Here is a 14139-nt window from a genome sequence, read left to right on the forward strand (position 1 = left end):
CTTCTTAGGGAATTTGGAACTTCTTGGGTGCTTAGATCTTTTCCCATTTTAACGAGGAGATGGTGGTTTGTCTGGTCAACTCTCTTTTAAGTATAGAAAAAGGTTCCATTCTCCCTTTATCCACTCTGGGAGCTGAGGGCAGCAGCCTCTGCCTGCCAGATAATTGGAATGGCAGACAGGCCTCTGTGCCAGTGCAAACTGGGCGGCCTCTAATCTACAAAAACATCTGTTGCATTGAGTTACTCTCACATTTCAGGCTGCTGCATAAATACCCAGTGTTTACTAGGAATCAGGTCAGACATGGCTCCTGGCAGCCTCGAGCAATGATTTCCAGTGTTCCCTTCCAGCTTAGCGCTGCTTCTCCATACAGGTTTTCTATTTGTTCTTTCTCTCGCTTTTGCCACCTACGTTTTTTTTTTTTTTTAATCCAAGGCCTTTTTCTCAACAGTGCTTTCAAGAAAACTCTTCTTCAGAAGCCAAACTTGCATATACAACTGGAGAGCCAAGGTGGCAGTTCATAATTTCTTAATCTGTGTAAAAATTTTCTAAAACTCACTTTTCCTTGATTCAGCATCTTGGGATGTTGGCAATAAGGATGGCAAAAGGCATAACAATAAAAGGCCAGATGTAGGCTCCTGAGCCAAAGGCGGAAGGATTCTTGGCACAGAGGAACCACTGGTATTTGTTAGCGGTGCTCTGAATTCTCCCCTCTCCTCTCTGTCACCCACTTCTAGGGGCAGATGTTCTGGGGATTGGGTTAGATCTGTCTCTGCATTAACTATTCAAAATCCGTGACCCCAGGCCCTGTTGGAGGGAAGAGAAAATCTAACATAGAATGAAAGCTTGCTCTTACACCTGGGAGCTGGCAGAGAGGCGTGAGTAGAAGCTTTTGTCAAAGCGGAATGACTTAATTGTGGAAACATAAAGTCCACAGGGTGTGGAAGGGTGGTCCTGAGCATCAGTTGTAGATAGCCAGAAGGCTTTTGCAGGAAAGAAGTCTGCTAGGATTGCTCTCCAAGATGCTAGACACTCATATAAATGTTAGCTTGAGACTGACGTGCTTGCTTGTGCCTGTCCCATACTCCTTTCTTCACTGAAGGAACAGCATCTTTGCACTGCCGATGCTACAGATTATCTCTTTACTGAAGCAAGCTGGAAGGAGTAGGAGCCTAGAGAAGATCAGGGGAAGTCTGGAGGGAGGAGCTTTCATGAGTAGATTCTAAATATCCTCATGGCAAGGGTATTAGAGCCAAAGCATGGCATAAGCAACGTCAGAGATTCTTCGTATATCTGCAAAAATGGCTCACGGGGGAGCCTCCTCCTGACTTACCTGTGCAGTGCCTGGACTGCAGATAACGCAGACCTCTCTAGGACTGCCAGTTCAGCATCTTCTGGAGTAGAAGACCCAAATAAAGTAGATTTCTCTTTCTCTACGACACTTGTTTCTGTGTATTCAAGTCAAGTGTTTCCTGCATCTGTGACAGAACAGTGTTATTATTATTATTGAGTTAGCCTGTAGAAACACTACAGTAGGGAGTGACTTGCAGCAGGCAATACAAGCCACCTCTGCTTCTAGAAAGTCTGCAACATAGACTTTGGGGTAAGAGTTAATTTGTTTGTGAGTAGCTGTGGAGTCTCCGAGAGACACCCTGTTTTCTGGCAGTGGGGCTATTACTTTGCGTAGGATCAAAACTCAGCCTTTGGCTAAGTGGTGGTTCTTGTTTTCTTCTAGATTAAGGAGATAACATTCCTGAAGAATACAGTCATGGAGTGTGATGCCTGCGGTGAGTTACTGAGCTCAGTCCTATGTTCAACTGCCCCCTCCAAGTCCTTCATACCTTTGTGTCCAAACAAGTAGTAAAATGCCGCCTGCGACCATCCACCCAAAGGAATAGCTTGTCTCACAATTATCCCGAGTGTCACAGCATAGTAATATCAGTGATGCTTTTTTCCCCACAACATTCTGCACGCACGGACCAGTGTTCCATGCTGTTCTCGTGGTTCAATGGCAGCTGAAGCTATTACCCCTTTCCTGAGCCCGGGGCGCAGAAGTAGCCTTAAAAAGCTCGTATTTCCTTCCAGCGAAACCCCAGCATTCACTTACTTCCACTATTTCTGAAATAAGCTTTGTTAGTGGTTTTGTGACATACCACGCTGTACTTCTCAGGGTCGCTGCACTGCCCAACCACGTCTCCTAACAACAGAGCCCATGGCCGATGTTAGAATTGCCTGGGAATGCACACTGGGTATCCTGTGGGATATAGCTGGCTACTCCTGAGCTGCAAGTGGAAGAGAACATCACCCCCAAGAGGCATCGCTCTGCTATTCCTTCCATCCTAGTGCTGCCACCATCCCAGCAAAGTTGTTTACAGAGGATTCAGGAAACGGGCTCGTAAATTTTCCCATGTAAATCTTGCCCTCTGCTCCTCAGTAAACCTTTTTTTTTCTAGACTGGAACTTACTTCCAGTATATCAGGCTTTCGGAAAGCATGGTTCTTGGAGAGGCTCTATTATTTGCCAGTACACTCAAAGGGTGGAGCAATAACCATTTCTGCATTTGGAGAGATTGTACTTCTGCTGGAAAAGAGATTAGCCAAAGCTTTTGGGACCTGCAGTACAGAAATGCGTTCATCCACAGAAATTGTTTTAATAATTTGCTCATAAAACTGTCCTGAACTTTCTCTCTGTTACTTCATTTCTGCCTTCTCCAGTTGCTGTTCTGCTTTATATGTGTCCTCCTGTAGTCCTTACTATAGAATTTGAGCGTCTTTTAGTCATGCATTGAACAACGTGACTCACAGCAGTCGTGTGCTTCTCTCATTATTTCTCAGAAAGGGAAGCATGAAGAAAGGAGGCCTTGTTTTTAGTGAATATTTTGCTGCTGGTGATGGTGGAGTGTTGGTTTGGTTTGGTTTTGTTTTGTTTCAGTGTTTTTAAGTTGGGCTTTTAAGCAGGAGAAAGCAAGAGCAAAAAGTGTCCTTGCCACTTAGAGTAGTGGGTGTGGGAGACTTGTGACAATTCTAGATCCTGGGGAAGTTTATTCACAGTCTGGAATTGGCCGTTCAGTGAAGTTCTGTGTCCCATACAGATGAATTTTGCAAGTTTGCTTGTGCTGTGGATCAGGTCATGAGGATAAGGACAAAAACCTGGCCTGTGGCCTAAAACTTTAAGGGCAGCTGGTGTGCAGCGGTATGGGGACAGGCTTGATGTGTTCCGAGTGCTTCTGAGTAGGACCGCGGTACCATTAACAGGTAGCGTGTTACATGTAGCGTTATGGCATGAGAGCCTTATGTGAGCCTGACGTGAGTGTATTCCTGCTACGGACTGAGCTGACCTGTTTTACGTGCCTGCCTTCTACAGCGGAGATTTTTGGCTGACAACCCTCCACAATGCTGCCCAGATTTAAGCCTGTGCTTTGTAGGTTCTGCTTTCGCCAGCTGTGAGTCCATATCACCAGTCAGGCATAGTTGTAGAGGAACCGGGGAGAGAACCGATCTCTGTGGAACTCCAAAAGCAAGGGCATTACACCAACAAGGAGGGCGGCACGACAAGACTTTTGGACTGGGAGCTAAGACTTCTGGGGTTTTGTGTTTATTTTTTGTCTGCTATGACTCAGAAATCTGTCAAGCTGCTGCTTCTGGCTTCATTTTTCTCCATTTACAAAATAGAGCTACAACTGCTCAACCCTTAGAAAGGATGCAAGGAAACGTCCTGTGCGTGAAGCACACTGATGCCTTCTGAGATGACGGGACCACCTGATGATAGTCTCTGGCAGTCACAGCTCTGTTTTTAATGTTCCTCTTGTCCTCTAGGCATACACCCCGAGGTGACAGGCCCTGTCATCACCGTGACGCAGTTTAACAGATGCCTCCCCAACCCCTGCTTCCCTGGAGTGGCCTGCACTGAGACCGGCACTGGCTTCCGCTGCGGACCTTGTCCCCCAGGTTATTCAGGCAATGGGTCCCAGTGCACAGATATCAATGAGGTAAAAACCAAGTAGGACAGGCTGGAAGTTACAACACTGGCTGGCTTTTCTTGGAGTGTTGCAGGTTTGTCTTGTGGTTATAAAGTCTTGCAATTCCCCTAGGAGCTGAAGTTCAACAGAAACATCGTTTCACTGGAAGGAAGTCTGTATCTCACCCTCCCTTAAGCTCTGTTCCATGTTGGTTTTATATCCAGCCTAGCTAGGTGTTTCTTTCTACACAGGCTCAAACAAAATAAATCTTTTGGTTTGTACCACACAGGGAGGTGAGTCTGGAAGACCAGAACAGTCCCTTTTGGTCTTACAATCTTTTGAGCTAATGGCTGCTGACTTGTTAGAGATAAGATTTATTATCTGTGGAACAGAATCAAGTGCTTCCCGAATAGTCCTTTACACAATAAATCTTACCGCACTACTCGTATTGCTTTACTCTGCCATTAAATCAAACCTTGCTAGGCAGATAGTTTAAATTTTTTACTAGAAAGTGTGGCGTTCCATCAAGTTTACTCTCTGTGCGTATCGAGGCTTTACTCAACCTAGAATTTTGCACGTCCGTAAGACTCCTTAGTTCTGTGGTTCTCAGCGCAATGATTAGTCCGCCAAGCAACTGTAAGTGTCTGGCAAAGCCATATCACCTCCATAGATAGCATTTTGCTTTAAAAACCTGCTGAAGTTCAAAGGATCGATGAGGGATTTTGACATCGGTCATAAATCTGTTAGTCCCCAAAACGTGGGAACCGCTGTATTAATACAATGCATCTGCCAGTACAGAGCCTAAGAATTCAGTGACAATAATAACGTTTTGGAGAAAATAAAGCAAGCATTAGTAGGAACTTTGGAAAGACAATTGCTTCCCAGAGTAGTAAACAAACAACTGCTCTTGTCTTTCAAAACCAGTGTAAGAAATTATCCGGTTCTTTGCATTCAGAGACTGCCAGGAAGGAGAGCGTGAAGTGAAGCCAGCTCTTTGCCTGGGCAATTGATGTCACCTGAGAAGAATTAGTCCTGAAAGTTGACTTGTTTTACTTGTCTGCACATATTGGAACTTGGGAGAACCACTGAGGTGGGGAAGCTGCATTTTCCACTTGCAGGGAAAGCCAGGAACTTCTGTGCGGTTTTGTTTTCTTCTTTACAAATAAAAGCACAATAGCTGGATCTCCCCCGGCAAGGTCTGCTTTGAGAGCTGCCTCCGCAGCTGGCCTTGAGCGAGCCTGCCTCACACTTCTGCACAACCTCTATCTTGTTTACAGTGCAATGCAAACCCCTGCTTCCCGAAGGTCCAGTGCATTAACACCGCCCCTGGCTTCCGCTGTGATCCCTGCCCTCCCGGCTTCACTGGGCAGATGGTCGAAGGGGTTGGACTAGCTTATGCCAGGGCCAACAAACAGGTAAGGCCCAGAAACTTTTCTGTCTCCTTCAGAAGCTGTTAATTCTTTCCCCTCTGTAACTGTAATTCAAAGGTCTTGGAGCCTTCAAAGCAAGGGGAGGGAAATGAGAAATGACTGCATCGTGTTGGTGTGAAGACTGATGCAGTGAGAGGAGAGACTTGCCAAGGATGTCCTAAGCACATCAACAGCAAAGCAGTCTCCGCTCCAAGACCTTACCTCTGCTGAATTTATGCCGGACAGAATATTTTGTCTCTGACACCTTTGTGGCTGTGAAGCCAGCCTGGGGAATCCTTCATAATAGGACACAGAAGAGTTGATGCAGCTACTGCGCCCCCCCGCCCCCTGCTCCCCCGACAGCTATAGACAGATTAAATTAAAAAAAAAAAAACCACCACCTAGTCTTAGTATGGTTTATATGAATATATTGCCAAAAGCAGGAACGGCATGTGGCTTGTGTTATTTAGAGAGCTGCTAGCTAGTCATAGGACGCAGTCTTTGACCTTCTTGCTCCATTGACTCCCTTCTATCCTTTTACAGTAAGGAGATACTCTGACAGCTCAGCTCAGAGCTAAGCTATTTTGCCAGGCTAAAATCTCTGGTGACTGTGTAGAGGGTGAACAGCTTGCCCGGGGTCAGGAGTATCGCTGGGATCTGGCTCAAGCTTTTCTGAAAGAAAACTTTGGGCTGTGGGTCCTGGTAAGGTGTATCAGAGGCTTTGCTTCTGCATCCAGCGATGCCCTAATTCTGTAACCTGATGTGGTATCTGCTTAAAAGTGAAGTTAATGTCTATTTTGTTCTTCTTGGGCAGGTTTGTACTGACATCAATGAATGCGAGACAGGTGCTGCCAGAAATTGTGTCCCAAACTCTATCTGCATCAATACACGGGTAAATATTACTGGAAGGCCTCGTGTGGATCTCTCTCCTCTGTTGGCTGTGGCAGTCCAGCTGCTGAGGAAGGTTACAGCAAAGGTTTGCCGGGACTCATAGTTAATTCCCTGTTGCTTTTTCTCGCAGGGATCCTACAAGTGCGGGGCTTGTAAGCCTGGCTTCGTTGGGGATCAAGTCAGTGGCTGCAAGAGCCAGACCGCGAGACGCTGCCCTAACGGCGAAATCAGTCCATGCCACGAGAAGGCACAGTGCATCGTGGAGCGCGACGGGTCCCTCTCCTGCGCGGTAGGGTCCAAACCTCCCTGCGGTTGGGGTCTGCTCCCTCCGGCTTCCCTTGAGCTGTGCTTGCTCTCCTGGGTCTGCCACTGCCCTCTCCTGGAGAGCGTGCCTTCCCGGCACCGACCTGCGCTCCCGTAACACCTGAGCCGTGGCCAGATCTCTTTGAGCGCTCGCTGGAGACGTGGGCTGCTCCTCGCACCTCACATCCACGGTTGGTTGTTTGGGTTATTTTGCCTGAAGCACTACAAATTTGTCCGTGGTGGAGCGTTGCACGCAGCTGAGCAGGGAGAAGCACTGCTCAGCAACCGGCTGGAGCCAAGATGTTTTGCTGCTGCATCTGTCTTTATAATCTCAGGAACAAGCAGACAGCTTGTATCTGAGCTATTTTAAATGCTATTTACAGCATAACTGTTTCTTCCAGACAGTATTTTTCCTGCAGAGTATCGTCTACCTGCATTTGCAATGTTTTGTGCTGGCTCTCATGTAAAGCCTTCAATTTTGGAGGCGTATGGCCAGCAGGGGACTCACCGGCAGCCTCATTTTGTTTATCTGCTGTCTTCCAGTGCCTCGTGGGGTGGGCAGGGAACGGCTACGTCTGTGGGAAGGATACGGACATTGATGGAGTCCCTGATGAGAAGCAACGCTGCTCTGACAAAAAATGCCGCAAGGTAAGATGCAGTTGTCTCATGTTTAGCTGGAAACAGCGTGTCAGGGGAATGCCTAACCGGAGCCGGGCAACTCCGATCTGAGGGCAGGCCTCGGGTGCTGGTGAGAGCTTGCCCAGCCTTCCGAATTCCGGCTAAATGACACGCGGAGTTTGCGAGCAGGCCCTTTGTCGCTTTCCTTTCAGGATAACTGCATGACTGTCCCCAACTCCGGCCAGGAGGATGCAGACAGGGATGGAATAGGAGACGCTTGTGACGATGACGCTGACGGAGATGGGATATTAAATGCTGAGGTTTGAATTCTGACGCTTAAGCCCTGACATACCTAAATGTACCCAGAGGGCCCGCAAAGCAACGGCCTGCAGCTTTAATGTGAATTTAGAGATCCTGCAGGTCACAGCATGGTATGTTTCCTTTTAATCTGAAGACTCTTAAAAAAAAAAGCAGACTCTAAAAACAAGGAGAGAACATCGTGGCACTGAAGGGACTTTACAAGTCCCGGTCCCCTGAGAGTTAGGGATTCTCTCTCACTTGGTCAGGCACTGGGTGGAGATATTTTCAGGTGCTGTTGTTATTCCCTGACCGGGCAGTGACGAGGCTGAATAGAGGAAGCCGCGACTGGCTGCAGCCGGGCTGCTCAGAGCAGCTGGTCGTGTACCTCAGAACTTTTGCCTTTCCTTTCACGCTCAGTGGCAAACGCCTCCCCTCAGCCGGTGCCTCTCTCCCGCAGGACAACTGCGTGTACACACGCAACGCAGACCAGCGCAACGTGGACAAGGATAACTTCGGTGATGCCTGTGACAACTGTCGCCAAGTGAAGAACAACGATCAAAGGGACATTGATGGCGATGGGAGGGGAGATGAGTGTGATGATGACATGGATGGAGATGGTAAGAGCAGCTGGAGAGCATCCTCAGGGAGGTGCATGTACACTGAGCTAAGAACCAGAAAGCCGTTCAGCACACAGTGAGAGATCCCCACGGCAGGTACCAGCCTTCAGAGGCTCGAGCTCTACAGGAGCAGAACTAATTTCTGATGAGATGAAGCACAGCTCAGTTCTGAAGATGCCAAGATAAGCAGTCAAGCCAACATCCCTCACAGTTCAGGTCTTGCAGGGTTTAAAGATCTATCTACAGGATGGTGCTAACAATTTTTATTAGCGCTCCTACTGTGCACAGTCATGTCAAACCTGTGTCAGATTTAAGAAAGAAAGACGTACCATGTGAACGGATCTCAGTCCAGACAAGAGCACTACTTCCTGCTGCAATTTAAACTTATAAAGAAGTATGGGAATATCCACGTTGTTAGCAGCTACTGGCTGAAGGCAGGATGTGTCAGGGCTGTCTTCTGGGGGGAAAAAAGCCTGGCTGGCTTTAGAAACAGTCTGTGCACTAATGATGCTGTATTTGCACAAAGCCTGCTTTCAAAAGCCAGAAATCACAACTGCTGCTGGCCTGAGACGTACATATTTATTCACAGAGTATTTCCAGTGCACCTAGTGCTGTTTGGGGCTGGCTACATCCCGCCAGGCAGCTCCCTGCTGGCTTGATCTGCTGGTGGAGTAGGTAAATGCCGAGAAGTGGGAAGTGAAGTCATCCAGGTTGTCAATTAGATTGTTCCTGTCCTGTCTCAGGCCTTGAAAAGGCACTAAATCTTCCATGCCAAATAGCCAAGATTAACGTTGACTCATTTTATAATTATATAGACGTCTACTTTAGAGGAAGAAGACTCTGTCATGGTTTAGGGAACCACAGACAGTTTCATCTTCATCCTCTTGGCCACTCACTCCTGCACAGATATGATGCCAGTTTGGAGCCACGTTTTTCAGTTCTTCAGCTTTCTCTAAGGAATGTGGATAAGGACATTTCCTCTCAGGTTCACATGCATGCTCAGACATCCATCATGACGCAGTCCAGAGTATGTTTTAAGATCAGTTGCTGCTGATCTCTTCCACCCTCTAGAGCTGCTAGGATGTATCTTAAATTAAAAGGGTGTAAAATGGACACAAAAATTGAAATTGTTGCTTTATTGTGTGACTTCAGCTGTCCTAGATTTTTGCCATCACTTACATCCAAAAGAGGTTTTGCTGTGTAGACCTAAATAGCCCTGTTGCCTTGATGGGTCCACTTTGTGTGTTTTACAGGTATCAAAAACCCAATGGACAACTGTAAGAGAGTTCCTAACCCTGACCAAAAAGATGCCGATGGTGATGGAGTAGGAGATGTGTGTGACAGCTGCCCAACAGTCAGTAACCCAGACCAGGTAAGTGCGCGCTCCCAGTTTTGCATTTTATGGGTTCATTTTTCTCACTCAGGACAGTGCTGGTGCCATCTGCCGAAGGGGCGCACACACACCTGGTGACTCATCAAGATTGCCACTGGCAAATTTTAGCTGCCATCCTGCAGTCCCTTCCAGATCTAATGTCCTGGTGTGTCCAAGAGTCAGTCAGAGAGGAAGCGTTGCACTCTGGCTTCTCTCTTCCTCCCCGGCTCATCTGTGTTTAGAAATAGCACTGCTTGAATTCATCAGGACAACCTGTAAATCCTGCAGAAGGAACGCTGCCACCGCTCTCAGCTCTGTTTTCACCTGGAATGACCACAGCACTGAGCAATTATTATTGCTTTTTTTTTACTAGAAAGATACTGATCACGATCTGGTGGGAGATGTCTGTGACACCAACCAGGACAGGTGAGCTTGCTGCAAAAATTATCCTTAGGTTGCATGAAATCCTGGGGATGGGGAGGGCGTGTGCTGGCAACTCCGTGGCAACACAGCTTGGCCTTAACCGCTGTCTTTTTATCAGACAAGGAAGGTGGAATTTTCTTCAGCCCTCAAAAAAACTTGCCACTGGAAGTACAGCCCGAAGGCTGGCAGGTGTAAGTTTGCTGGCAGCAGACTTGCTTGCCACTAGCCACACGCTACAGTTGGAATATTTCTGATCTACTCTTTGTGTAACTAATAGCGTAAGACTTTACAAGGTTAAAAAATCACTGACTTCTGCTGACCTTGTTGAGGATCCCAGCTCCTAGAAAGGTGTTGCGTGCTTATTTTAAAAGCACATGTCAGTGGATAACCATTACCTGTCATTTTCTCCCCCAGCGATGGGGATGGCCACCAAGATACGCGGGATAACTGCCCGACAGTGCCCAACAGCTCCCAGGTGGACACCGACAATGACGGGCTGGGAGATGAATGCGATGATGACGACGACGATGATGGGATTCCAGATGAGAAACCTCCAGGCCCCGACAACTGTCGCCTTGTCCCTAACCCTGGCCAAGAAGACTCAGACGGTAAGGGACAGGGACGCACGTTAGCTCTGCTTGGGGGTCTGCCGTTCCTGGTGGCCAGCGCACGTCAGTCGCGCCTCTAGAGACGGGCAGGAAGCAAGAACTCCTCAGTACTGACCTGAGACAGTCCTGTGTCATTTTCAGGTCTCCAATAACCCCGACATGAGGATCGTATTTGGGAAAAGCTCTTTTCCAGAATCGTCTACAATTTGAGGTGTTTCTTGGTTAGGTTTCTAGGTTAATGATCGGACTAGGTGATCTTACAGGTCTCTTGCAATCTAGGAGATTCTGTGATTCTGTTCACAGCATCTCCACAGGCAAGAGAAGCCTCAGGGTTTCCTTGCAACTGACAGAAGAGTGTACCGGTGCTCTGAACCCCCCACCCCCCCATAGCCATGGCTGCCTTAAACCCCGCCTGCCAAAAGCAAGCTGAGTAGAACTCAGGTGGAAGGGGCAGGAGAAGTTAACGAAAGCTCCTTACTCCTTTTCTGCCGTCGTGCTCTCAGGTGATGGTGTGGGAAACCTTTGTGAAGATGACTTTGACAGAGACATGGTGATCGACAGAATTGACGTGTGCCCAGAGAACGCAGAAGTGACACTAACAGACTTCAGGGCTTTCCAGACGGTTGTACTGGACCCTGAGGGCGATGCACAGATTGACCCCAACTGGATTGTCCTCAACCAGGTAGGCGACCGCTCCAGAAGGCGCTGGTGGGTCAGGCGGGAACAAGCCTGTACCAAACTGGATGCGGTTTTCATTAAAAGACTCTGCAGCCTTAATGGGACTGATCAACACCATCCTAATCGTAGAGGCTCAGCGCCGCTCTGCCTCTCCCCTGATCACTTAAAAGCACTACAGTTGGTACTTTTGGAATTATACTAACAAGTCAACGTTCATCTTTCTCAGGGCATGGAAATTGTCCAGACCATGAACAGCGATCCTGGCCTGGCTGTAGGTGAGGCGCTTCTTTTTGTCCTATTGGAAAATAATCACTCATTAACTGTGTACTTCTCTTCTCAGTGTGGCTTTTCCAGGTATTTCACACACTACTTAAAGATTCCATCCACCTCCTGCGAAAATATTTTCTGTAGCAGGCAGAGTCCTCAAATTTGGCGTAGCAAAATCCATCTCCCGCATCTGAATCCGGAAATAAACCGATCTATGTTTTGTTGTAGAATACAAACTGTTTTCCTACCAATTACAGGTTACACGGCATTCAACGGAGTGGACTTCGAGGGCACATTCCACGTCAACACTGCCACAGATGATGATTACGCTGGCTTCATATTTGGCTACCAGGACAGTTCCAGCTTTTACGTGGTCATGTGGAAGCAGATGGAACAGACGTACTGGCAGGCAAACCCCTTCCGGGCAGTAGCAGAACCTGGAATTCAACTGAAGGTAAAGCAGCCATTGAAAAAGAATTCAGTAGTGGATTTTTTGCTTTTTTCTTTGCGGTGCTGCTTGGGCACACGCAGTGGGGCAAGCGGTTAGGGCCAGTCGGTCCTTCGGCCACGCGTTTTACCAGTCTCTCCTCTGTGTTAGGCAGTGAAGTCTAAAACGGGCCCGGGTGAGTATCTCCGCAATTCTCTCTGGCACACCGGAGACACCACAGACCAGGTCAAACTGCTGTGGAAAGACCCTCGCAATTCCGGCTGGAAGGACAAGACATCCTACCGCTGGTTCCTGCAGCATCGGCCTCAAGTCGGATACATCAGGTGAGGGGGTTACGGTGGCCTTTGCCCGCCTGAGCGGGAGTTTAACGCACAAAAGCGGCGTCTCCACTGCAGTCCTGGGGTAACGAGGAGAGAGAGCGTCTGACTGAGGACCGGTTTCTGCAGGGGCATACCCGTCCCGCGCTGGTGTCCCACACGCGCTCATTCTCTTCTAGAGCTCGCTTCTATGAAGGCCCTGAAGTAGTAGCAGACACTGGGGTTGTCCTTGATACAACCATGCGAGGAGGACGCCTGGGAGTCTTCTGCTTCTCCCAAGAGAACATCATTTGGTCAAACCTGCGTTATCGCTGCAATGGTGAGTTAGTTCAGAAAGTCAAATACAGACCTTTTTTGCCTTTTTGCTTTCAAGATGTTAATTTGTTCTTGGAGAGCCTAACAGGCGGGTGTGCAGCAGCTTATTCTATTTTTTTATTTCTGGTTCTGCTTCTAATCTGCACTTGCTTCAATCTCGTCCTCCTCAGACACCATTCCAGAAGACTACGAAACATTTAGAGTTCAGCAAGACTAACCTCCGATTGAAACGTCTGTCCAGCCAAACTCGCTTCACAAGCCCGTGCTCAGCTGCCCCACTCTTACCCTGTCCGAGGGACTGTAAGTACCGCACCACTGCACTGCGCGCAGCACCGCCTGTCAGCGCGATACCCGCCATCTCCTCTACAACAGCAACTTTTCTTTAAACGCTGCAAAAACCTATGGGAAGGGCAGAGGTGTAGACAGCAAGTGTGGATAGAAGCCCGTGCTGCTGTAAACACAAGTTCTCTACGCTACATGGAAAACGCTGTGCTGAGACGCTGCCTGCAGTAGCCGGAATTGCTCGAGTAAGTCTAGCATGGATGAGTCCCAGGAATCTCCTCCCTACTCAAAGGCTCTCAAGTGTGAATGGTGTTCTCCTTTTCAAGACCTACCGCCAAGCAAACCCAGCGCTAGTCTGAAAAGGACACAGAGAGCGGCCGATGTACAAGCTGCTCCCAAAACATTTAAAAAAAAAAAAAAAAAAAAAAGCACTTTAAGGAGAGTATCTTTGTTCTGGAAAGTTGGATAATAAATACTCTGGAATGTTGGATAATAAATACTAGACTTCTCCTTGGTCACGTGCATGTTGCTTTTTCCTTTTATGAAACTTTTTCGATACAGATGCGTAACAGAAACCCGCAAAAGCTGAAAGCACCAGCACTGCTGGAGAGCCCCCAGCTGAATGATTTCGTGAGCAGTACAAATGCCACTTTCTCATTCAAGAACCTCCCTCCAGTTACTGTCCTACCTGGTTCCTGTAAGCGGCAGTTAGTTTTAGAACAATAAATGTTGCTTTATGCTCGATTTGTGGTACGACACCACGCCAGGAATCCCACAAACAGACAGCCGAGGAACTGGGAAAACTGCAGCCACTCGTATCGTGGGCGCTCACCCGAGCTGGGACCAGCAGACAGCGGGTTTCTCCAGCTGGTAACCTGAAAAGCCCTAAATCCTCCACTGCTGTAATCCCCAGTTGCTTCAGGTAAACAAAAACCCGGCAGCGTTCCCGGCTGCCCAAAGAGGCAGAACAAGCCAAATTTTGCAAGATGCTTCAGGTAAGCAGCTCACGGTAATTACACTGAAACCTGCCCCGGTTTCAGGAGACTCGCTCGTGGTTTCGTCGGAAGGGCAGCTCCTGCCCAACGCTTGACAGCGCAGGTTTGCCAGCTGGTTCCCCGCTAGAATGAGGTTGTGCGAGAAACGCCCGACGCTGGATGTGCCGCTCCTGTTCGATGTTACCGAACACGCAAAGTGGGAACACAACTTCTCCTCTCCTCCGGCAAAGCCGATGGCAAAGACCGCGCTGCACCGAGTGTGGGTCTCCACAGCCACACGCGCTTGAATTGCACATTATGGCTTCAAGCTGGAGGAAGGCAGATTTAGATTAAATATTAGG

General features: G+C 48.2%; 1 protein-coding gene across 1 annotated transcript in view; it reads left to right on the plus strand.

The window, feature by feature from the left end:
* Window positions 1-12738, plus strand: part of COMP (cartilage oligomeric matrix protein) — a 15565-nt gene extending 2827 nt beyond the window's left edge. The window contains exons 3-19 of the mRNA XM_009887856.1: window positions 1733-1784; window positions 3813-3985; window positions 5233-5370; window positions 6179-6256; window positions 6386-6544; window positions 7102-7206; window positions 7389-7496; window positions 7934-8093; window positions 9347-9465; window positions 9839-9891; window positions 10303-10496; window positions 11000-11178; window positions 11401-11449; window positions 11699-11895; window positions 12040-12212; window positions 12386-12525; window positions 12692-12738. Of these exons, the coding sequence (XP_009886158.1) occupies window positions 1733-1784; window positions 3813-3985; window positions 5233-5370; window positions 6179-6256; window positions 6386-6544; window positions 7102-7206; window positions 7389-7496; window positions 7934-8093; window positions 9347-9465; window positions 9839-9891; window positions 10303-10496; window positions 11000-11178; window positions 11401-11449; window positions 11699-11895; window positions 12040-12212; window positions 12386-12525; window positions 12692-12738 (2124 nt within the window). The remainder of the gene's footprint in view (window positions 1-1732; window positions 1785-3812; window positions 3986-5232; window positions 5371-6178; window positions 6257-6385; window positions 6545-7101; window positions 7207-7388; window positions 7497-7933; window positions 8094-9346; window positions 9466-9838; window positions 9892-10302; window positions 10497-10999; window positions 11179-11400; window positions 11450-11698; window positions 11896-12039; window positions 12213-12385; window positions 12526-12691) is intronic.
* The last annotated feature ends 1401 nt before the right edge of the window (window positions 12739-14139 follow it).

Source organism: Charadrius vociferus, unplaced genomic scaffold (assembly GCF_000708025.1).
Source record: "Charadrius vociferus isolate BGI_N301 unplaced genomic scaffold, ASM70802v2 scaffold1506, whole genome shotgun sequence".
NCBI classification, from domain to species: domain Eukaryota; kingdom Metazoa; phylum Chordata; class Aves; order Charadriiformes; family Charadriidae; genus Charadrius; species Charadrius vociferus.